This window comes from Podarcis liolepis, assembly GCF_965112155.1.
Source record: "Podarcis liolepis genome assembly, chromosome: 4".
Taxonomy (NCBI): Eukaryota; Metazoa; Chordata; class Lepidosauria; order Squamata; family Lacertidae; genus Podarcis; species Podarcis liolepis.
In genome coordinates this window covers 7928059-7953207 of record NC_139558.1, presented here as the reverse complement: position 1 = coordinate 7953207, position 25149 = coordinate 7928059, and the positions used below count along the sequence as shown (strand labels likewise).

Here is a 25149-nt window from a genome sequence, read left to right as displayed (position 1 = left end):
TCACTGGTAGATCACTGGCTCCCCCCAAAGAAGCTCAACAACTGTGGCTCCCCTAAAAAAAGCTCAGCATTTTTGCCCTGCACCCCAAAAAGTGGGCCTTTCCTCCTCCCTAAAAATAGCTCAACAACACTGACCTGAACCCCCCAAAAGAGAGTTGATCACTGCCAGTTTTTAACTCTGTGAGTAGATCACAGTCTCTTGGGAGTTGGCCACCCCTGATGTAGAGGAATGCCAATGTTTTCTGTGAAATGTGAACATGGGCTGTAGAAAACATCACTGATTTGAACTAGAACAAGGAAATCATGTTTTCTATTTGTCTGTACAGGTTTCTCTTTTGTTTTGCTTTTAACTTTAAGTTTGTGTCCCTTTGATCTGCATTTTTATTATGTGCATCTACAACACTGTGTTTAAACATGGAACATAAACTATGCTAAATGTCCAGATAAAATTATTGAGTCCCTGGGATGTTCAACATGAACTTTCAGTATGCCTCAGCAATGTGACTTCTTTTACTTTTTTTTTTACAACCACTGCAGGTTTATTACTTTCGGAATAATGAAGATGCTTCTTTAATTTATTTTTAAAGCCCTGGGAGCCCACATATTTAATAAAAGCTCTCAGCAACATTAAACTACCCTTAATTAAGATTTCCTGTTAAATAAAGAAAACCTGTATAAGGAGCATCTTCTGTAGATGTAGCTATTTATTTACCCAGATAAACATATCACGATGTAACTTATTTTCTTTTTTAAAAAAATATTTTTATTAGCAGTTTCAACATAAGAAATTGTCAAATCATATAATCACTTACATTAATTTCCCCCCCTTTCCCCCTCCCTTCCCTCCTTCTCTCCTCCCCCCACCAAGGACTTCCCTCAGCTCCTCTCTCTGATTTCTCAGCCCATATTATTCTCTGCATGTTATAAAATTGTACATATCCCTACATTATCTATCTAACATGTTATCAACCAATAAATTTGTGTATGTTTATTCAAAACCTGGCAAGCAGTCCAGTTCATTTTGTTGTCTTTTTAGATAATTTGTAAAAAGCTCCCACTCTTCTTTAAAGTCACAGTTGTCCTTGTCCCGCAATTTATATGTCATTTTAGCCAACTCTATGTAGCTCGTCAGTTTTTCTTGCCACTGTTCTTTCGTTGGCATTTCCTCATTCTTCCATCCTTGTGCTATCAAGACTCTCGCTGCTGTTGTGGCATACATAAATAAATTCTTTGTTTTTCTTGGCAAATCTTGTCCTACAATCCCTAACAAAAATGTTTCTGTTTTTTTTACAAATGTCATTTTAAACATTTTTTTTCAATTCATTGTATATCATTTCCCATTTTTAAAAAATTTCTCTACATTCCCACCACATATGATGAAAAGTCCCTTCTTTTTCTTTACATTTCCAACATATATTTGACCTGGTTTTATACATTTTTGCAATCTGTACTGGTGTAATATACCATCTATACATCATTTTCATATAATTTTCTTTCAAGAGAGAACAATCTGTAAATTTCAAATTTACTTTCCACAGTTTTTCCCAATCCTCGAATTGTATATTATGTCCTATTGTCCTGTGCCCATTTGATCGTAACCGATTTGACAGCCTCATCTTTTGTTTCCCATTCTAGCAAAATACTATATGCTTTCTTCAACAGCTTCCCTTCTTCTTCTATAACTTCTTTTTGAAATCTAGAGGTTGTATAACTAAACCCTGATGTAACTTATTTTCCTATTGGTAGTACAGAATTCTGTTTTTAAATAAAACACACGCAGACTTGTTAGAGAGAGAGAGAGAGAGAGAGAGAGAGAGAGAGAGAGAGAGAGAAGGAATATTCTACAAATAAAAAATAGCTGAAGAGTGAGGGCTTTGGAATATGTACGTGTGCCACTACAGTGGCAGACAGAGAGAAACTCTATATTCAGGTAGGTAGCTGTGTTGGTCTGAAGCAGTCGAAATATATATAAAAAATTTAAAATGTACCTGAAGAAGTGTGCATGCACATGGAAACTTATACCAAGAACAAACTTAGTTGGTCTCTAAGGTGCTACTGGACAATTTTTTTATATATTTAGAGAGAAACTCTGTTAATGGAACAACACCTGTACCCTCAAAGAGCCCCCATTACGCCTCATTGAAGTTCTGTGGGCATAAATGCACATACAGTGGTGCCCCGCAAGACGAATGCCTCGCAAGACGGAAAACTCGCTAGACGAAAGAGTTTTCCGTTTTGGAGGTGCTTCGCAAAACAAATCTCCTATGGGCTTGCTTTGCAAGACGACAATGTCTTGCGAGTTCCTGCTAGTTCCCCCCCCCTTTTTCTAAGCCACTAAGCCGCTTATCAGCTGATCCGATCAGCAGATAAGCCGCTAAAAGCCGCTAATAGCACTAATAGCGCTAATCCGCTAATCTGTCAATGGGCTTGCTTCGCAAGACGAAAAAACCGTTAGACGAAGAGAATCACAGAACGGATTCTTTTCGTCTTGCAAGGCACGACTGTAAATGTAAATCAGGTACATTAAATCTACACACACATCCATCAGCAGGGCTGCTCCTACCATGAGGCAGAGTGAGGCAGCTGGAAAGTCGCTAGAAGGAGTGCCATGTGGTCTGCCCTGCAGCCCCTAAGCTAGCTTACTGCCCTAGCTAGGCTAGGTGAGGTGAGGCAACCTCCTACCCCACCGGCGATGGGCCCAGATCTGTGGGCAGGGGAAAATGTCAGTGGTCTATCTTGTTTCAGGTGCCTAAAGTTCTTGGGCCAGCCCCGTCCATCAGTATTCTCAGTGAACACAAGCTAGGACTGCATTTCTTTTTATCTTGTTTTATTCTTCATTTTAGTAATAATTTTTATATTTGTGGTTTTTATTCTGTGCAAGCTGCCATGTGTGGACCTTGCCTGGGAAAGTGGTATATACATATTTTAGAATAATATGAACTAAAAAGTGCATCCTTCCCTAACATGTCAAATAAGATCCAAGAAGTGCACGAGCTCTGGAGTTGGCATAGTTAATTTCAACCAAGACTTTTTTTTCCAGCTGGAATGTGCCAGGATGGCATTCTGGCACCTCTCAGGTGGGCACCAAAAGTGCAGGGAGAGATCTAACCACCTTTATCAAAGCCCCACTGTGCCTTTGGCTCATGAGGAGACCCTCCCTGGACCCCACATGGGGATATCCTCTCCTCCTGAGCCAGAGGTGCAGTGATTGCCTCCCAGCTAACAGCTGGTGTACGGGAAAGCTGCCCCTTAGCTGAGCAAGCCCCCATGCTGCCCCTCTTTGGGGTCAGTCTTCTGAGGGAAGTGGTGTTCCAGCAGCTTTTTCTCTGGAGAAAGAAAAAGCACTGGTTTCAAGAATAAGAACAATAATAGTTCTCGATCGTTTGCGTCAATGGAAAGGAAAGCTGGAGAAAAGAAGTATTTGCAAAAAGGCCCCTGCCACACTAGCCACAAGGTGTAAGAAGTGGCAGTAACTCCTTCATAGATTCTCCCCCTCCTGCCCCAAACCGCCACAAAATTGCTCTGTTAGAATATAAAGTAATGAATGACTTCCTGACAAGAACAATGCAATAATATGCCTGGGGAGATTTCATGGAAAAAGATGTACCATGGATGGTTTAGATATAAGTTGGGGGTTGAGTCCATTCTCTGTCTGTGTACTATGTTGACCACTGCCTCCAGAGAGCTGTGAGAGGAATATTAAGAGAACAACAAGCATTTTGTCATCTAGGAGAACAAAATTCAGATTAACATAGCATCGTCGAGAGAATTTTCATGTCTGCTCCAGAAAAATGTGAAACCCTACAAATGTAATTAAAATAATTCAGATATATTGTTTCAGCAATGGCATCTGCTCTCTGAGTCAATGGAATACTTTAAAGCCCATTTGGTGAAGTAAAAAAAAAAGGCATAGAAATAGGAGTTCGATACACACATTGGACAATAACCTTATGACTTTTAAAATTGATATGCAAAACCATGACAATAAAAGGTTGAATCTCAGATACAGCCATTTCTTATTTTACATTTGATGAAAGGCTAGAGCAAGTACTACACCTCAGTGAATTACGCAGGAAAATATCTATACAGCATGAATGTCTCCATGCAGAGTGCATGCTATGCCATGAATTATTATGCAGCTTTCCTTCACAGAGCAAAGCTCTGCAACAGAACTCAGGTGATCTCAGTTTCTCAACTACAAGTCCATGTGCTTTGATCATGAACAATTTTATGATCTTTGCAGGGAGAAGTATATTGCTACATTAATATGGTGTCCAACTCAGTGTGCAGCTGTATACCATGTACAATATTCAGCAAACAACTTTTAATAATTTGAATAAGCCTCTAATAAAAAACACCTTCCAACAGGTCCCAGGTATAAATTAGCTGCCAAAAGGTATGGGTATGACTAAGTGAGGAATCATCACATCAGGTAGAAGTTGTCAAGGCAGCTAGCAGTGTTTAATCCCAAGGGACTGTCCCACATTCAGGTGCACCTACTAGAAAAAAATACAGTTTATATAGAATTTTGCACTTTTGGCCTTAGAACAGAGGTGCTACCATGTGCTAATAGGAACAACAGTCTGACATTTCACTACAGACTACTTAAAAATAAATTGAGTTCTAGCTATTAAAAGAAATGAACCGAAAAGTTCATTCGAAAAGAGGACTTTTAGCCTTAGCTATCTTTGAAACAGTTTGTCTTTCTCAAGCTACTGTTCTGCCTCAGAAAACCCATCTTCCGCTATCTCAAGGAGAGAGGTTTGAGAAACACTTAAAATCACCAATGCTATTAACATTACAAAACTTGGAATTGTTTAAGATGGGTCAAGAGTTCTGAAGTCTGAAAATGAGCAATATATCTCGGGTATACTATTTTTCTGCAAGCCCAAGAACCAATGTTCATGGCAGCCCTCTTATGAGCTGTGCTGGTGCATGAGAAGCTGTCACTGGGGTTGCAGATCGACTTTCACTGTGGCAAAAAGACAAACTGTGAGAATGTGGTTGCTGTGCATGCAGCTGCTGCAATTTGAATAATTATGTTGGGCTTGGGGCGGGGGACACATCAAAGGTTCCTAGCCATGAAAGCTGAAGGAAACACCATTCTATGAGAGTAAGAAATCTCTGATGCTGTGGAAAGAGAACAGGGGAAGACCCTCTCCTTCACGCCTTGATTGGGTGTGCCCAGAAGTCCACTGTTGGAAACGGAATGCATGTCTGGATAGACTTGGGTCTGATCCAGTAAGACAAATCATAGGTTCTTACGAGAGATGGCATGAGAATTTGCAGGGGCTTGGCATGTTAACTCTCTCTTGCTTGAGAAGTCTGGCTCCATTTCAAGGTGGGCTAGACCCCTTTTGAGTCAGGTATCTCACCTACCTTTACTCCTGCTGTGGTGTGTGCATCCTCCCTTGCTGCTACACAGCCCTTCCTGCAACTTCCCTGCCCCTTTCTTTCTCAGTCGAAAGGAAAAAGGGGGGGGGGGAAGGAAGCAGTCCTATGAGGGCAGGAGGAAGAGAGAGGACAAGTCTTATCTCTCGAGCCTATTAGGGTTCTTTGAGAGTGTCAACAAGGCAGGGAAAAGGTGGATAGAGAAAAGTTTTTCTCCCTCTAACACTAGTCCTCATGGACATCCAAGGAATCTGAATGTTGGAAGACTCAGGACAGATAAAAGAAGGTACTTTTTCATACTTTGGGGGGTGTGGTCGCCACCAACATGGATGCCTTTAAAAGAGAATTATACAAATTAGTGGAGGATAAGGTTAGCAGCAGCTTCTAACCATGATGGCCATGTTCTGCCTCCACTGTTGGAGTCAGTATGCCTCTGAATACCAGTTTCTGGGGGATCTGAAACCAGGTAGGCTGTTGTGGGGGGTTTTTTTGTCCTGCTTGCCAGTTTCCCACCTAGTTCTTACATCAAATGGACCCCATGCAACTTCTGCAAGAGTGCTGCCACTGCCATGCAAATATTGGTGGCTACCTAGGCACCATTCCAGTGGAACTGTCAGTTCACACAGTCCCTTCAGGCAAGGATTGTCCAGCCAGCATTCCTCTGGGAGCCCCACATGCTGTCACATAGGGGTTTACTGCCATATGAGAAGCAGATTGACCTATTTGATTGGTCCATGCATGTTGGCCTTTACAGAGCTGGCCTTTCATTTGTTCGATATATTGTTATCTTCTTCCTCTGACTATCTTTCTAGGAGTTACTGTTCTCGAAGGGCCAATTTATGCAGTTGGAGGCCATGATGGTTGGAGCTATCTGAACACAGTCGAGCGGTGGGACCCCCAAAGTCAGCAGTGGACTTTTGTAGCCAGCATGTCTATTGCCAGAAGCACAGTCGGTGTGGCTGCATTAAATGGCAAGTGAGTAGTGGGGGATAATGGTTTAAACTGGTACCGTTATCAATTACTGACACATACTTGGGCAGAAACGTTCCAATGCCTCTTACATTGACTAGATGTCACAATTACCTCTTCAAATTCCAAACTCAAGGTGTTCTTCTGCTACTTACAAGCATGACTAAAATGGCTTATGCCAGGAACAGAGATTTCAGAAATGGAGCCTGGGCATAATTAGAATAGTGTTTACAAACCTGAAAGTGCAAGGGGAAATCTCACAATTAAGTTTGCAGTTTGCAATTTGAAGAAATTGCATATTTCCTAAATGGTGTCTGAAATACAATCTTGCATTTTATAATGTGATCTTTATTCATTCTTCCCATCTCTCAAGTCCAAGAAACAGTTATGGGAGTAGATGGCAACACTGTGTCAATGTCTATGCCTTTTGCTCCCAGTAGTTTTGCAGTCTTACATTTTCCTTCTCCTTTTATTTATAATCTTTTTCTTTCATTTATGTTATTGTCACAATATCTTAATAAATTGCTGATACCAAGAACGAAACAGGTAGGTAGCCGTGTTGGTCTGTTGTAGTCGAGACAAAATAAAAAAATTCCTTCCAGTAGCACCTTAGAGACCAACTAAGTTTGTTATTGGCGTGAGCTTTCGTGTGGATGCACACTTCTTCAGATACACTGAAACAGAAGTCACCAGACAGAAGTCACTATATATAAGGGTCTGGTGAATTCTGTTTCAATGTATCTGAAGAAGTGTGCATGCACATGAAAGCTCATACCAAGAACAAACTTAGTTGGTCTCTAAGGTGCTACTGGAAGGAATTTTTTTATCTAGAACAAAACACTCTGTCATCAAAGAAGGCAGATGTGACACATCGTCATTTGCATAAACTAGTTCTGGAATTGGTCTGGCCGTGGTAGCTCCCAGTGGTGCACATAAACAGAAGATGCAAACGCTAGACCACCTGCGTGATTTGGGTTGTGGGAGGGTGACTGCATCAGAAAACTGAGGAACTAATGGAGCTATCGGCTTAACACCCAGTATTACCATTTTTCAACATTCACTGCTTTCAGAACTTCCAGCTAAATATGCTTTGGACTACAGTCATGCAATCCAATTCTATGTGTGTTTCCTCAGAAAAAAGGCTTGGTTTGTCCATTAGGGCTTTCTCCCAAGTAAGTGTGATAGGAGTGCATCCTTAGGCTGTAGCCTTTGAAATGCAGAAGTCGCTTTTCCCCACAGTGCACTTTTGTACATAGCAGTTTGCATTTGTACACACCTTGACACAACACATCTAAAGCACCAGCTACGATCCATGTTTTGTGAACAGGCAGGTGGGTGTCCTTTCAAATTAGTGCACAGAAGTGCTAACTCATCTCTTCAACTACTTTTTCCACAGACCTCTTTTTTTTAATAATGCAGTCTTTTAAAAGAGAGGGTCTGGATACCGGTATATACTGATAGACTAAGGATATAAATCTGTCTGTATTGCTTCCTATTTTACCTTTCTCATTCATAGAAAAGTTAAATTGTGAGGGGAAGTGGCATATCCCTGCAACATCAGCAGGTCTGCCCCAAGAGGAGGTGACCTGAAAAAGCACTCCCTTGTGTACACATGTGTGTAGCAAGTGCATGAGAATTGCATTCTCGCACAAAATGGATTATAGCCCTACCAACAGAATGTCTTTCACAGCAACAAATAGTGTGGGACAGGTGCAACACGGAGCTGACATCATGTGTACAGCACGCCCCTAAGGTACTTGCATCCAGCACTGAATGTACATTATCACGCAGTGTGAACATGCCCTTAGTCAGAAAGTTCCTTTAATCAGACCATTCCCAAAAGTACCGTATATTGGTTCCATTTCTCTTCTGAACACTTATTTCAGGTTCAGTCTAATTGAGTCTGGTCTTAGTGAATTGTGGTTCTAGTATGATACAACACCTGTCATTGGGCTTTAATTGATAACTGTATGCAATACAGACACTTGATTACAGGAATTTTTTTGTGTAAAATTAATGTTATAGGAAAGCAGGGAGTTATAGCTTCTCATAGTTAGTGGACTGCTCTTTAACTTGGGAAATCACAGGACCTATTTCTGTTTGATCTTCGGAAAGTCAGTTGGCTAACATTCGTAAAAATTGATCACCTGAGACACACTACGACACCATGCAAGTGCTTAAACTGCTCCACACGCCAACTGCTGCATGGACTTTAATATCACAAACCAGACCATTATACTAGAGGTGTGGGAATATTTTTCCAGCATTGGAAACTAATATTCTACGGCAGATACTTTAGGACTTCAGTACTAAACTCTTTGACACTTTGATAAGGTCTCTTTATGGTGTTCCAAAAAAAACTTGATAGAAAAAAAGATAAAATAATCATGTGAGCGTGTGTTCATAGATGAGGTATGTGGGTGTTAGGTTTCCACCTACTGACTCAGCACTGGGTAGCTCAGTTGGTTAGAGTGTAGTGCTGATAACGCCAAGGTTGCAGGTTCAATCCCTGTATTCATATTCCTGCATTGCAGGGGGGTCAGACTGGATGACCCTTGGGGTTCTTTACAACTCGATGATTCTATGGCCACCCCTCAACCTTCATGTGTTGATGATAATTTGTTTTTAGAAGCCTATAGACATAAGCTTTAATTGTGCAGTCTGTAGCAGAGTGCAAATCCTGCAGTCAGAGCAAAGGCCATTGGGCTTCAGCTCCCGGGCACTGATACAAGACTAGTAAATAGGATTCTGATCCTCCTTAGTGTCATAGGAGGCCTGGAGTCGGCTTCACCTGCTGAGCAGCAGCCTGAAGGAGCAGAAGGTGAAGTGACTCTACCTGCTGCTGATCAGCCTTCTTGCTCCTGATGAGAACCAGCTGGCTCCAGCTTTCTTAAGCAGGTTTCCAACGTCAGTTGCTGGAAACAACATTTGTCATTCCTGACCAGACCTTACTGCTTCTTGCTTCTCATGACATTGGTCTCTCAACTTTCTTGACCCCTGGATCATCTGACTACGTGACTCAGATACTCCTGACCTTAGGACTGGACTGAACCTTGCATACGGACTTTGCCTCCAGGCAAGTACCCTCCTGATACTTGACTGGTTGGCTGGCTGGCTCCCCCCCCCCCCCACCGAGATCTGTTGTAGCTGGGCAGCACAGGACTGTGACACTTGTGTACCTTTCTGCTCTGTTTGCATATATCTGTTGTTTAATATTGTGTGGATTCAGGAAGAAAACTAATTATAGTAAAGTAGTCACATTTTATCCAGGGACACGGGTGGCACTGTGGTCTAAACCACAGAGCCTAGGGCTTGCCAATCAGAAGGTCGGCGGTTTGAATCCCCACGATGGGGTGAGCTCCCATTGCTCGGTCCCTGCTCCTGCTAACCTAGAAGTTTGAAAGCACGTCAAGTGCAAATAGATAAATAGGTACCGCTCTGGCGGGAAGGTAAATGGCATTTCCGTGTGCTGCTCTGGTTTTGGTGTTCCGTTGCACCAGAAGCGGCTTAGTCATACTGGCCACATGACCTGGAAGCTGTCTGCGGACAAACGCCGGCTCCCTCGGCCAGCAAAGCAAGATGAGCACCGCAACCACAGGGTCATCCGCAACTGGACCTAATGGTCAGGGGTACCTTTACCTTTACCTTTTAGTCACATTTAAACTGTGTCCACTTAAACCTTTAGTCACATTTAAACTGTGTCCACTTAAACCTTGCCAGAGGTGGGGGTGTCTGCTCCCCCAGGTATCACGGAATAACCCCACCACTTGACCTTCCATCATACATGTCCATCATACATGTCATCTCTTTCATCAGTACCACACCGACTTGCATTTATTCGTGCAAGGTTCAATGTCCTTCCATCGAACCTGCTGAGCCACAGATTTTCCAAGGGTTTGGTGTCTCCGCTATGCGTGTGTGATGGGAAAACTGTTGAATCTCTTCCACATATAATGTTCAACTGTCCCCTACATACCATAGCCAGGACTAAATTCCTGGGCCCTGCTTTACTGCGCTTGGTTAGCAGGCCTGTTGAGTCACACGCCACACTGCTTTTGCAGGATACAGATCCTTCTGTTACTCTGCAGGTGGCGAGATTCCTGAATGCGGTTATCTCACACGCAAAAACCACCAAAAAACAACAACAACATCAAAATCTAATCGGACAGTTATGATGAGAGTGCATGTCGGATCTCGTCTTCAGTTTTCCTTTTCTGTGAACCGTCCCTTGGAGCTCTCCGGGCCACATCCTGTTACTTGGCTCTGCCCAATGACCCACCCTTGCATCGCAGTGCTCACCTTCTGTTGTCAGATATTTCGGTTTTTAAGCCTTTGTGCTTTTTTATGTTTGTACATATTTTATGGGCTAATAGCCGTAAATAAATAAATGAAATGAAAATGAAAATGAGATGACGGAACTATTACAAAAACAATTATATCTGTGTGCTCAGCTTGAAAGTAACAAGAAAAATAGTTAATGGCTCATGAAATCAGTCTTCTTTATAGTGTTCTGAACAAGTGAAATTAAAGAAAGTGTTAGGGTCCACCAGGATAAGTAAATAACTGTGTGCGCTGTCACCATGGGTCCGAGGAGGTCCTTCTTCACTTCTTCATTCAGCTTATGGTGGTTAGGGACAGAGGCAGGAGGGCAAATGTGATTCATGAAAGGGGCTTAAGTATCTGGCAGAGCTGTAAAAAACAACAACAGACGTCACAGCCTTGCTCCACCTGCAAGGAAGTATGTACAACTGGAGCAAGTGCTTATTACATAGCATCAGACTGCCTGAGATTTTTATTGTAGTTGATTCTCTGAATGATACCTCAAGGAGCTAGCAGTAGATGTGATATCTCGGGACTGAAATATTAACATATACTAACATGGCTCTCTCAAATACCCATTCTTTTATACTGAAAACCCGACTTTTCCTTATCACATTCAAGGCTTCTCCCTCCAGCATATTAAACGTGTTCTTCAACAGTTCTGTACTCAGACAAAACGACTAAACAATGCACTTTTCCCAAAATGATCTTAATAAATAAAATAAAACCCTGCTTTATTGTATTTTAAAGGCAACAGATGTCCCCCAGTGTTGTCTGAGAGCACTTTAACTTGCACAAGAAGACCTCATGTTCCTTTCCATTCCCTTGCAGCCATCTCCCACCCCAACTTCTCCAAATCTGCTCTGGAGATTTGGTGCAAACTAAGGGGTCCTTCCATTCTGACAACATTTGATTCAAGCAAACACATTTATTGTGTCATACACTACATTCTGTTAGTTTAAAGATGCCACAGGTCCCCTGTTGTTTGTATGTTTATATATGTCACAATAAACTAAGATTGATACTCCACAGAAACATAAACTCATTGAGTCGGCTTCAAACTATACTCTGCAAATCTTGATTTATCACTGTTAATATTTCGCTGGATGTGAGAGTCTTTACCCCATTACCAGTCTAAGCTGATAAAACAGTTTGTGTCTTCTTATCAGAAAGACAAAAATATCATTAGATTGTCGCTATAGCTAATTTTTGACTTTTCCCCCCATTGCTTTTTTCCTTCTGAAGTGATATATATATATATATATATATATATATATATATATATATATATATATTATATATTCCATTTAATGGGAAATGTCACTAAATACACTAAATATCTGCAGGCTGCAGGGGTTTTTTTCCTGTCTAGCCACACAGATGAATGGGGAAAGCAAGCAAGATGCCAAGGGAGTTTTTGGAGACAGAGTAGAACTGTCTCCAAACAGTTTTGGAGGCAGGGCAGATAGTGCCATCACCTGTGTGATAACTGGTCTGCCAAACAAAGGAATAAATATGCAGTAACATAAAACTATTTTACTAAGCTTATGCTTGCTCCTGAGTAACAGCTTCTGGCAGATTCTGACACATTGACTGCATTATGGAGATGCTTCTTTATAGTGATATCTCTGTCTGGAGATTGTACCCTTCAAAGCCTGGTCTAACAGCATGGAAAGTTCCTATAGCTGCAGTGGCATAGAGACTTTCCATGTGGTTGTTACAAGTTACAGTTTCCATGTGAGCCTTTCTTGGTCTGGGATGTATAGAAGCAACAGTCAGTGATATTTTTCTAGAAAAAGAGGTGCCAGACCTCACCAGGAACACTTTCCTTGTTCTCTTACAGTGGCAATGGTGCCCACTTGAGAGGTGCCAGAACTGAGTTCTGGCGAGTTCTGGCTGGGGAAAAAAGCCCTGGCAGTAGTGATGCATGTTGCTATGTTGTTAGGAAGTTTTTAATGTTTGATTCTGTTTTTAATATTCTGTTGGGAGCTGCCCAGAGTGGCTGGAGAAACCCAGCCAGTTGGGCGGGGTATAAAAAAAATATTATTATTTTATTTTATTTTATTTTATTTTATTTCTAAACAATGCCAGGCAAAATAGAATTATGAGGTTCTTAGGATTAGGAGACTAAATTAGAGTTGCAGTGCATCATAGTACTTATCCAATACTTGTTAATGATAAATTTATTGCACACCTAAAAACAAAAGTAGCATTAAGCATATATAACTTTTGAATGCTAGTCCATATATTTTGAGTATATCTAAAAAGAATACTTCAGATAGGACATTGTGTCCAATCTCACATTGCCCATTCATCCATAAACCGTAGTTGACTTTCTAATTGGCATTGCTCCACTGCATCAAGTGCTGCTGAAATGTTTGAGAATAGCTCAAATGGACAGTTCTGCTTTGACTGCACAACTTTGTTCTCCCTCCAAAAGAATATTTTTTAATATAAATTTATTGTCACATTTAACCAGTCAGCTAAAATGTAAATTTACTAAATGATCTTGTAAGTGCAGCTCTGAAACCTCTGAGGAAATCTTCATTTGTTATTTTTCTTTCTGTTCTGTGCATAGATAAGCACAGTGAAAATCTATGGCTTTTATAGATACTGTCTTTACAGGATATGGATATAAGCCCATAGTTTTAGCAATATAAACAAATATCAGTTGTGGTTTAAGGTCAGATATTTTCTATAAATTCCATATGGTGAAAGTTTGCTGAGTACAATGTTAAGGCATAAAAGTAGGAAAATCCAAGTCCTGAAAGTAATAGAGAAAATTAAGCAGTTCTTCGTCTGATGACCAGCTTGATAGCCTCAACCCTTACATGATTTCTTAAAAAGTTCAGAGGTCTCAACAGTCCCTTTAACTATGTCATGCATCAGACACCCCAGTTAAGTTTTTTTGAATCGTTGCTAAATGTCATGATTTGAACTTTCTTCTCCTTCATAAAATATGAATGGCATGGTTTTCAGCAGAATTAAGTACAGTGGTACCTCGGGTTACGTACACTTCAGGTTACATACGCTTCAGGTTACAGACTCCGCTAATCCAGAAATAGTGCTTCAGGTTAAGAACTTAGCTTCAGGATGAGAACAGAAATCGTGCTCTGGCAGCTCAGCAGCAGCAGGAGGCCCCATTAGCTAAAGTGGTGCTTCAGGTTAAGAACAGTTTCAGGTTAAGTACGGACCTCCGGAACGAATTAAGTACTTAACCCGAGCTACCGCTGCACAGTCATACCTCATGTTATATCCGCTTCATGTTACGTTATTTCAGGTTATGTCCCGCAGCGACCTGGAAGTACCGGAAAGGGTTACTTCAGGGTTTCGCCTCTCACGCATGCGCAGAAGCACAAAATGACGTCATGCACAGAAGCGGTGAATCACAACCCGCGTGTGCGCAGACGCACCACTGCGGGTTACATTCCTTTCATGTTGCAAATGGGCCTCCGGAACGGATCCCGTTCGCAACCAGAGGTATCACTGTATACAAATGATTATTCATCTCTCTCTCTCTCTCTCTCTCTCTCTCTCTCACACACACACACACACACACACATTTTATTTAAAGTCATTGAAATTAGTTCCTTTTGATATAGATTAGTTGGTAGAGCATGTAATATCAGGGTTGTGGGTGCAAGTCCCACGTTGGGCAAGTGGACTAGATGACTTTTGGGGTACCTTCCAACTCTACAAGTCTATTTCTATTATTCTATTTAAAATAGTCAAATCTGTTTACAAAGGTAATAACAGCAGCAGCCATCTTATTTTCATGATTCCACGTTTTTCATGGTTCATTAGGTGCCTTCTCTTCATTTTGCAAACAGTGTTCGTTTTGCCTCAACTCTGGATATAATGCAAGTTACCCACAGCTACCACTAGGGGAGCAGGTTGCGAGTGCTTCTCTTCAAAGTTCTGCAACTATCTCTCCTGTTGGGCTCCCTGTGATGCTCCTAGGCTGTTTACTTCAAGCTATCTCTATTTGTTTTGGGGAAATATCCTGCGCTTCAGTTGCCTTGAGTAGAAGGCATGGGAAGCCCACAACCTGACATGAATGGCTCTGTCCAGGTCCCTGGTGGAAGCCTGGCAAGTGGAAATATATTAGAATTCCAGAATATGGTAGTTTTTTAAAAAATAATAATAATAATAATCTGATGTTATATAAAACATCAACATTGAGGAGTTAGGAGTTCTGAAAGCACTGCACTTTCACAAAGTATTTACTCACCTAATTTTTGCAGCAGAGAAATACCTCTTTGAGAGGGACCATAAAATCTGAAATGAAATTAAGGAGATACATTTTATTTTGATTGATTTAATTATTAGAAGCTCTGCTTATATCAAAGAGTTGCACATTATTCCTTTACTAACTCTTCCTATTACGATGCTTTAAAAGTGATCTATGGCTTCTGAGCCTCTTATTAGAACAGATCTTCCTTTTAAAATAATTCTGTATGTCTGCATTTGATAGAAAAATATATTTAATTTCCTTTATTGGAAGATCACATCTGAACTTTTAGACATAAACAGCCCACTTGTGAGTGACTCTCAAACAGAACAGCCACCCATTGAGTGAAGTGTCAAAAGTCACAATTGTGGTATACCACAGGAGCCCTTCACACATATACAATAGCTGTCTTTCACAACCCACAGAGAAAAACTTCTGCCTTTTATTGATTCTCCTCCTCCCAAAAGCAGACTTTTAAGTACTTTATAGTTCCACAGGCTGATAGTGCTTATATCAAGTATAATGGGTTGCTCGTTATTGATTACAGAGAAATAAAGCAAATAGACATTTCAGGGGGTTTTTTGTTTTTGTTTTTTACAAAAATATTTGAGACTCCAAACATACAATTGACACCCTTAGGTTCAGATCAGGAGACGAAACTCTCCACATAGTTGGGGGGGGATGGACAAGATCTGGAGCAGAATTTCCTTCTTGTCTGCCCCCCCCCCCAAAAAAAGTAATACAAATTTGCAGAATTCTACCCAGGCAAATTTTCCAAATTAAACAGGGAAGGGGAAAGAGTTGTGATAAAACTAATTAAACTTCTTGGTAAAATTCGGCACATACCTTCTTTGATACTGCTACTTAGAAGCCAAACTCCCCTTCCGGATCCTGCCTCTTGATTTAATGGACCTCAATAGTCAGGGACATGGGCCTCCCCTCTGCTAAATGTTGGGAGAAACTGCACTAACAAAGAAAATATATATATGAAGATCCAGCGTGGAATAGTGACTAGAGTGTTGGACTAGCACCTGGGACACCAGAGTTCAAATCCCTAGACAGCTGTGAAGGAGTACTGAAAGAGGAGCTTTTCTTTTAACCATTGTTGTAATGTAAATAGCTGTAAACTATACAAAAGTAGCGAGCAATTGTTATGATGACAGGATAATGGTAAAACACTGTGGCTCATCCTACAGGAATTTAAACTACGGGAAGCTTTGCTTTGAAAGTCAGTTACAGAATCGATTCCTCCAGTTTGTAACCCATGGCAGACGAATTAACCTCTGGTGAGGTTCAGCACACGATTCTATTTGTGTGGCTGCTTTATGAAAGGGCATTTGCTGCTGCTGCTGCTGCTTGGAAGAAAGAGCAGAAAATGCTTTTAAATTTGCAGGAACTGGAACGGGCAGATGTTCCTGCCCTGAACTGACCAGGTTGTCTTTTCTTCCCTATGAGCACTTTATCATTCTTTATCATTCTGAATAATACACCTTTAGGAAGTCACCTTCCTGATCTGGCCTTCTTCCTTCCCCTCTGTTTTGCAGGTTAATTGATGCCCTGGTAATATATCTATATATGTCATTTTCTTCTCCTGGCATTTCTTTATTTTGTTTCCTTCACTACCTTTCAATTTTCCTTACATTTGTACACCTTACATTTGTACATTTCCTTACATTTGTACATTTCCTTACATTTGTACTCCTTCTGCTGCCTACCACACTTCTTTAAAAGTTTGAAAGGCGTTTTCTTCCTCTTCTTTTTCCACACTCTTTGCCTTTGTTGTTGTTGTTTAGTCGTTTAGTCGTGTCCGACTCTTCGTGACCACCTGGACCAGAGCACGCCAGGCACTCCTGTCTTCCACTGCCTCCCGCAGTTTGGTCAAACTCATGTTGCTAGCTTCGAGAACACTGTCCCACCATCTCGTCCTCTGTCGTCCCCTTCTCCTTGTGCCCTCCATCTTTCCCAGCATCAGGGTCTTTTCCAGGGAGTCTTCTCTTCTCATGAGGTGGCCAAAGTATTAGCGCTTTATTTTCAGGTGGGGGGTGAATCACCAAAATGAAACGACTCTATTGCAAACATTTTCTAATAACTTAGTGACCATCCACTTCAGGAAAAATGTAGGTTTTTAAAAAATCAAATATACATTGTTGTTGCTCATTCTGTTCCCACTTTCTCTGTCTCCCTGTCTCTCCCTTCCCTTTGTAAATAGCCTGTGTTTTATCTGCATATCCATTCCATTTCTTGACCACATTAGTATGATGGACAAAGCCATCCTAATAGTGGGTCTTGTGTTGCAGCCAAGGCCCTGCTGGTCACTGTAGAAAGTGGTTCGCATCCCCTTTTTCACCTGGGGGTCCATGGCTGGATCTGCTCCACCCACATCCCTGCAAAGCCCTCTTTTGGCTACCACTGGCAAAACACTGCTGGCAGTAATTTCTCACCCACCTAGAGGGCACAGTGGGGTTACAGGAAAAGCCCTCCCTAACTAGCAAAGCTCAGCTGAGGGGTGCCTTCACCTAATCCTGTTCCCCCCTCTGTTTATCAGAGAGTTAGGGTTGGAGCTAAAGAGGCTATAAATGGCTAAAACATACAGACTCCAACACACAAATACTAGTAGTCCCTTGCACAGAGGTAGCGAAATCAACCTATACACACATCCCACAAGAAGCAAATGAATGAAAAGCACATTTTAGGACCGTTAACCATTCTTAAAGGTAAAGGACCCCTGACAGTTAAGTCCAGTTGCGAACGACTCTGGGGTTGTGGCGCTCATCTCGCTTTACAGGCCGAGGGAGCCAGCATTTGTCCGAGCTGCAGAAAGTTTTTCTGGGTCATGTGGCCAGCATAGCTAAGCTGCTTGTGGCGCAATGGAACACCGACACCAGAGCAGCGCATGGAAATGCTGTTTACCTTCCCGCCGGAGTGGTACCTATTAATCTACTTGCACTTTGGGGTGTGCTTTCAAACTTCTAGGTTGGCAGGAGCTGGAACCGAGCAACGGGAGCTCACCCCGTCGTGGGGAGTCGAACCACCGACCTTTTGATCGACAAGCCCTAGGCTCAGTGGTTTAGACCACAGTGCCACCCACGTCCATTCTTATTTACTTGTAATCAAGACATTATATAATGCAAGAAGTGCAAGTGTGACTAATTTACACAGTTTTACAGCACATCATACAAGCCTATCTCTCACACAAAGCAAATTGTAAGGCCTGAACTATAAATGCCCAAAGTTGAAGTGCTAGGATTCTGACAGGTAGAGGAGACTGTCTGAACCATTAAAAACTGCAGGTTGTGGGTGCTACTTTTAAATATATATCTTAACAACAAAAACACCATTGCAAGCAAACAATTAGTGCACCAGAGGGGAAAGCCCAGTCCAGGCTGCTCGGTAGTATACAAGATTATTATTTTCCTTGCAGAATATTTTCAAGACGGAGCATTTTAAATGTAGCATCCCCACCACCTTTACTTGCAGTCTAAAGTGGTTTAGAGAGTAATCCTATTCAGGAGGAGCTGGCATAAAGCAAGTTGCTATAAATTAAGCTAGCATAAAGTTACTACATTTCCAAACCCTGTCAAGTGCGGCTGCTCTGCTTAAGCCTAGAAGAGCGAAAGTGAGCCTTTAAAATAGTGCTTTATGAGGGGTTGCCGGGTCACATGTCTGAGTTGAACAGACTTAGGATCTAAGCCGCAGCCCCACCCCTTTCTGGTCTCATCCACATCACAACCTCATAACACCCCTTTTAGGGGACTTCAACCTGCCTTGGCTCAGCCAGCAGAGCCCTGGCTGAGCTGGGATGAGCAGATTACATTACTGGACATCGCTGCATCCTGGTGGATCTTGCCATAGGATTCCCCACTACATTTACATTTGCATATAAATACAATGCCCGGTTCAGTGCAAATTAATGCAAGGCGTCAATGGACAGCAGTCAAGTGCCACCACTTTTGCTTTTCTGTCAGACATGAAATTCAGATAGGTTTGAGCTACATCACTGGCCTCATTAACAAAAACGATTGTAGGCTATTAATAATTGGCCCAAGGAAATAAGCTATTAGTTGAATTTAAAACTATACACTATTCGGTAGTTGCTTCGTGGTGATTGTGGGTTTTCAAAGAGTTATACTTCTCTGCCTTTAGTACACCACTTGATAAAACGTATGGTGACATTTTCTTTTAACTGAATCGAGACTCATTCATAATTCAGTGTGTGAGCCTGATCTTTAACACCTTTTCTCATCAATGCACTTTCCTGGAGTGCAGCCCCTGAAAAGCCCTGCGTGCAATCACTATGTTCTGCACGTTATCTCTGCTTCCTGAATGAGTATATTCTGAGCAGAATTAAATCTTATTAGGTATTGTACATAAAGCTCCCAGGAGACTCAATCTCACTGGAAACATGAATGACTCCCCTCCCCCCCATGCTATTCTATTTTGGTGAACAAAAGCAAAAATTCCTCCTATCAGTGAGTGAGAGTCTTTGCATGTATTAACATGTAAACCATATTAGGTTTCATACTGTACCCACTTTCCTGAGAGTAAGCCTCTGAGTTCAGTGGACTTCTAATTAAGATCATGTGTAAGATCATGCTGTGACACTTCCGTCATACTCTCATGGGGTTTTAGTTTTATGGAGATCTAATAAAACTGAATCAACCCAATGAATCAGCTAGATTGCAATTGAGTAATCAGCTATAGGAGCAACCCAATACACAAGAAGCTGGCATAAAGCAAGTCAGTGTAAATTAGGTTGGCATAAAATTATACCAGACTCGCTCAGTAGAGCATGAGACTCTTAGGGTTGTAGGTTCGAGCCCCACATTGGACAAAAACATTCCTCCATTGAAAACTAGATGACCCTTGTGGTCCCTTCCAACTGTACAATGTTATGATTCTGTGAAACCTCGTTCAGCAGCAGGGCTGCTGCTGTTGCTGCTCTTCCTAAGAGCCAGTGTGGTGTAGTGGTTAAGAGCGGTAGTCTCGTAATCTGGTGAACCGGGTTCGCGTCCCCGCTCCTCCACACGCAGCTGCTAGGTGACCTTGGGCTAGTCACACTTCTTTGAAGTCTCTCAGCCCCACTCACCTCACAGAGTGTTTGTTGTGGGGGAGGAAGGGAAAGGAGAATGTTAGCCACTTTGAGACTCCTTCGGGTAGTGATAAAGCGGGATATCAAATCCAAACTCTTCTTCTTCTTCTTTCTAAGCCTTGCAAAGGGAAAACAATAGGTACCCTATGCAGATCTTGGGTTTGACCTAGCTGAGCTGGCTAAGGATGCAGCCTAAGTGCCCCCCCCCGTTCAAATCCCTGCGATGGGGTGAGCTCCCGTTGCTCGGTCCCTGCTCCGGCCAACCTAGCAGTTCGAAAGCACGTCAAAGTGCAAGTAGATAAATAGGTACCACTCCAGCGGGAAGGTAAACGGCATTTCCGTGCACTGCTCTGGTTCGCCAGAAGCGGCTTAGTCATGCTGGCCACATGACCTGGAAGCTGTACGCCGGCTCCCTCGGCCAGTAAAGCGAGATGAGCGCCACAATCCCAGAGTCGTCCGCGACTGGACCTAACAGTCAGGGGTCCCTTTACCTTTTACACCAGTGTTTCCTCCGCCAACTTTGGCTGAGCTGGAGTTGGGGTCTTAATGCTGACTGAGCCTAACTGACCTGGGAATCCGCTGGCTGATTGTGGGATCCACTGCAACCTAAGTTGCTCATCGTAATGGAACTTGCCATAAGATTGTCCTTTAAGCATTATTTTCAACACACAAGTATAAGTCCTAAAGTACCCTATTGATCTGACTCTTATCTCAGAAAGTATGGAAGGAAAAAATGAGAATCATTAGTTGGAAATCATTTCATAAGGCCATGGAGTATTCGGAACACTCTGTTTTCAGAGATTCCAGATAGAAAACAGCATGATCAATGTCTCCTGAATGAACAAAGTGGATGAGTGTTATATCTAACATGATTGATCTGTCAAAGAATAATACTACTGAAACGCCACTATCCGGTGCAAAACAATTGCATGAGTTAGTTAATGATCTCGAGATGGAAAGAAATATATTTGTTTACAAAAACAAGCACAAATAAGTACACCATGATGTTAAGGAAATGAAACAATCTGTTGTGACAGGCAGCTTGACAAGTAAGTCTTGCGTTATGCATGGAATTATTCCCCATCCTCAGTTTTTGAAGTATAATTCAATAGTTTGCCTTGTTGCTGTGCTTACTGTACAAAGATTAAAACAATCCATTGTAAAATAAGAATACATTTCTACTAAATCATCCCCCGAAGGAAAAGGGCCAGCTCAACTGCATACAATTTTATGTATTGTATTTATATTGCACCCTTCCTCTGATCCTAAATGAATCCCAGGAATACACTTACTTGGAAGTAAGCTCTATTGAACATTGTAGGACCTACTTTTAAGTAAACATGCATAGAATTGCACTGTTAATTAGGTGAGTACATTCAGCTTTCTTAAGCATCCTTTTCAATGCTTTCTCTCTTAAACATTACAAGTTACTGTCAGCTGTTTTCCTAGAAAGGTAGTAATATTTCTGTGACACAACTAATACCTAAGGTAGATCGGCTGCATGCTTGTTTCTCACTGTAGAGGTCTTGGGCTCTTTCACATGCTTAGCGATTCAGAAATCCAATATGTATGGTGGAACAGTGCCTAGGAATCTGCCACTAGACCTACAATGTAATGAAGAGTTGCACAACTTGTTTCTCACCCGGATGAGTTCAACTTGCTGGTCATGCATGAAAAAGCAGAATCAACCCCAAGGCTGCAATCCTGCCTATACTTACTTTATCTGCTCTCCTGGGAGTTCGGGTGGGTGGCCGTTGCTGCAGGGTGCTGCTGTGGTAGGTTCAGGGAGGTTGCCACCTTCCCGTCGCGGCCTGGGGAGGGCATGGCTGGCACTGCCCACCTTCAGCCATCTCGGACCCTCAGGTCAGGATGGGCAGTGCCCATTCACCCGATCAGAGGCTGGGGCTTAGGGCTGCAGCCCAGCCCCAGCCTATTTAAGGGGGTGGCCAGGTGTAGACCACCACCTTGGCTGATTGTTGTATTTTTCCACCCTGTCTTTAGGGACCCACCTAAAGACCCACCTTTAGGGGGAGGGGAGGAGTGGGCACGTTGCCTATGGACCTTGCTATAGTTAATTTGGTTGCCGTATTAGGGGCAAGGGAGGAATTTTCTCCTAGCAAATTTGCTGGCTTATAGGTTTTGCGCCTACCTCGTAGCAGCAGATGAGGTACTCGGCTGGATTCTTAGTCACAGGGGTACCCTGTTAGAGGGGTCCAGGAGGTTGACGCTGTCCAGGAGACCCCTAGGGGACCAGTGGGCCAAAGCACCTCTCCCAATGGTGGTCTGTGCAGGGTCGTGGCATCCAGTCCATTTTGGGGGTGACTCCCCAGGAGAGGTTTGACCCTACCAGGTTCCTATCAGGTAGCAGGCAGGCTGCCTGATGCAGGATACATGCCCAATGCCTTAGCCAAATCTACTCTTTCCTGTAATCAATAAGGTTGTGGCCGAATCCAACCCAATACCAATCATTCTTGTGGCCCTCCCTTCACCTGCCATGGTCATTATGCACCTGTGCCTGCAAGGGAATAGGCTCCATGCAACTCACCGAGATTTACTACTGAATACATATGCAGAGTGTTGCACTGTGAAGCATGCTACTTAATTAGAAGGCATAAACATTTTGATGTGGCTGTTCTTCCTACTTGCATTCAGTCTTAAATATGCTTGTGGGTTTACAGTAACGTATACTAAGCTGCATTGGTTATGCCAACCACTACAATAATGATTTGATTCTTATAAATTGCAGATTAATTTATAGAACAATAAATCAAAATCAGCCCAGTCACTTGACATCATTTCCCTTGGAATCAAAATGTGAACATAGGTAAACTATTCTGAGAGAGCATTCCTATTGTGAGACACACACCATACAAGAATTTCCAGATTCCCTTGGTATTTATGGTAAGAAGCTGATGAGAGGACCTCAAAATGCCATGCATTCATAAGATACAGTAGGAGGAGGAGAATACAGCTTCATTAACAATGAAACTTTAAATATACATTTAACTAGCTGAGAATTTATGAAGTACTTAGGACTATAAAAGCTTCCAAGTAAATAATTCTTTCACTGATCGGAGGTTTTGCATCCCAAATTGCTCAGTGCTTGGACTTTAAAATGCTCCACATTTCTATAAATTTTATTATTCTCTAGGCAGTGTACAACAGGCAACAAACTGTGAAAGAATTCTTATAAGAAATGCATTCAGTGTGTCAACATTGTTAGACTGCAATCAGAATAATTTTCTCATATGCACTTATATGGGGTGGAACCAATTATGTTTTATTTGCCCTGGAGCAAGCTTCCAAATGGATTTGGAATTTTAGTTACTGAACACTTTACCATCGCAATACTAAGTAGTCTTAAAAGAATTCCCACCCCTGAATTCTATGTATAAACCAATCCTAAATGGCAGTCTGTAAGAAATTATGTCTCACAGTTGACATAAAAGAGTATTAATGCTCTGCGACAAACACTTAAATTGAGAGTTGGTGTAGTGTGTATCTGCACCATAAGTAAGCACCATTAGTACATGCCTACTCATAAGTAAGCTCCATTAATTTCAAGAATATGCTGGTGTTATCTTTGGCTGAGCTGGGCTTAGGGACTTAATGCCAGCTGAGCTTACCATAGGATTGCCTCCTCTCCCAGTGATGAATCAGGAAATTCCTGGTTTGCATCACCTCAAGGGCCATAGCTAGGGGGTGGTGAAGTGGGCCCCCACCAGGTGCGCAGGCGATGCGGGGGGGGGGGCAAAACCAGCTAAAAAATATGTCCATAAATATAAATATTGATTATTGCTTCATAAGAAATGGCTTTAAACAGAGGGTGAATTGAATGGATGGGGGGGTTGGGGTTGGAGGAGAGGTGGAAAGAAGAGCTAATTTGTCCGTGGGTAGGGGGCGCAATACAAGGAGAAGGGGACGACAGAGGACAAGATGGTTGGATAGTGTTCTTGAAGCTACCAGCATGAGTTTGACTAAACTGCGGGAGGCAGTGGAAGACAGAAGTGCCTGGCATGCTGTGGTACATGGGGTCACAAAGAGTCGGACACGACTAAGCGACTAAACAACAACAGGGGGCGCAATCTGGATGGTTCTGCCAGGGGTGCAAGATCACCTAGCTATGGTTCTGATCACCTCCACCACAAACTGAGGAGGTGGCCTTAGGTAACCCGCTCCCTCTCAACCTCAGCCCCCACCCCCTCTGCAGCGCCACATCACCACTAATGCTGAACTGGTCATCTTATTACTCATGTACTGATTCTTATAGAGCTGAAATGGCACAATCTGTCACAAGACGATGCTATTAAGAGGCTTGAAGAAACCCCAGTTTGTATAAGGGCCAAAAATGAGAAATGGGTGAATTTTGTATGCAGAAATGTAAGGGTTTGTTTGTTTGTTTTTAAAATCTCTTTTCATAGCTATTCAGCATATGGTTTCGACACATTTTTACCGTATGAATTGTATGAGTGCAGTGGCTGACCTCCATTTTGGGCCTCCCAAAGCTTGAACTGCCATAGGGCCCACTTCGCAACCAGCAATGAGGCTTTCAAGCTTCGGAACTGTGGAAATATATACAAGGAAAAAAATGAATCAGTATGAGTCGTGCAACTCAGTTTGGGTCTAGTAGCCCCAAAACCTTTCAGCAATGTTTTAAGTCGCTTCTGGGGCCCTGAAGCTTAAGCTCCATTAGTTTCACAGTAGATCCACCCCTGTATGTAGATTGTAGATGTGGGGGGAAAGGAACATTTTTCCCAGTTTTGTTTCTATTACTGTTGTAGCCTTTCAGACCTTTCCCATTGGTTGGGTCTGCGTTGCTCCTGAGAGGGAGGAAGGAGCCAAACAGACAGCAAGGTTGGTTCAGAGAAAGAGTTTTTTTATTTCTGCTTTCCGGAGCAGAAGAAAGGCACTGCGTGATTGATCACAGCAAGCACACTAAAGAGCAGAAACATACAACCTATATTCCCTTCAAATCCCCCCATCCCCCTCCCCAGGAATCCAGCCTCATGAGTTTGTGCACGTAAGTTTGCATCCTTGAGCATGCATGAGTAGAAACTATTTCTGTACTCTTATCTGGCAATCCTAGCGTCATTCCCGGGGTCTGTGCATCAGCTCAGTCAGGATAGTTACAACTGGTAAGATAAGTTGGA

The 25149-nt window shown here is 42.3% G+C and overlaps 1 protein-coding gene and 1 long non-coding RNA gene across 5 annotated transcripts in view; one reads left to right on the top strand and one right to left on the bottom strand.

The window, feature by feature from the left end:
• The window catches only part of KLHL1 (kelch like family member 1), a 125165-nt gene that overhangs the window by 90873 nt on the left and 9143 nt on the right, over positions 1-25149 (top strand). For all 4 annotated transcript variants that reach the window (XM_083501211.1, XM_083501209.1, XM_083501212.1 and 1 more), the window contains exon 8: positions 6203-6365. In XM_083501211.1, coding sequence (XP_083357337.1) covers positions 6203-6365 — 163 coding nt within the window. The remainder of the gene's footprint in view (positions 1-6202; positions 6366-25149) is intronic.
• Positions 10855-24666, bottom strand: LOC310706142. The gene is made up of 3 exons (XR_014525722.1): positions 24453-24666; positions 14911-14957; positions 10855-11048 (listed from the first exon to the last, which is right to left on the bottom strand). It is a non-coding gene; the product is annotated as an uncharacterized lncRNA (long non-coding RNA).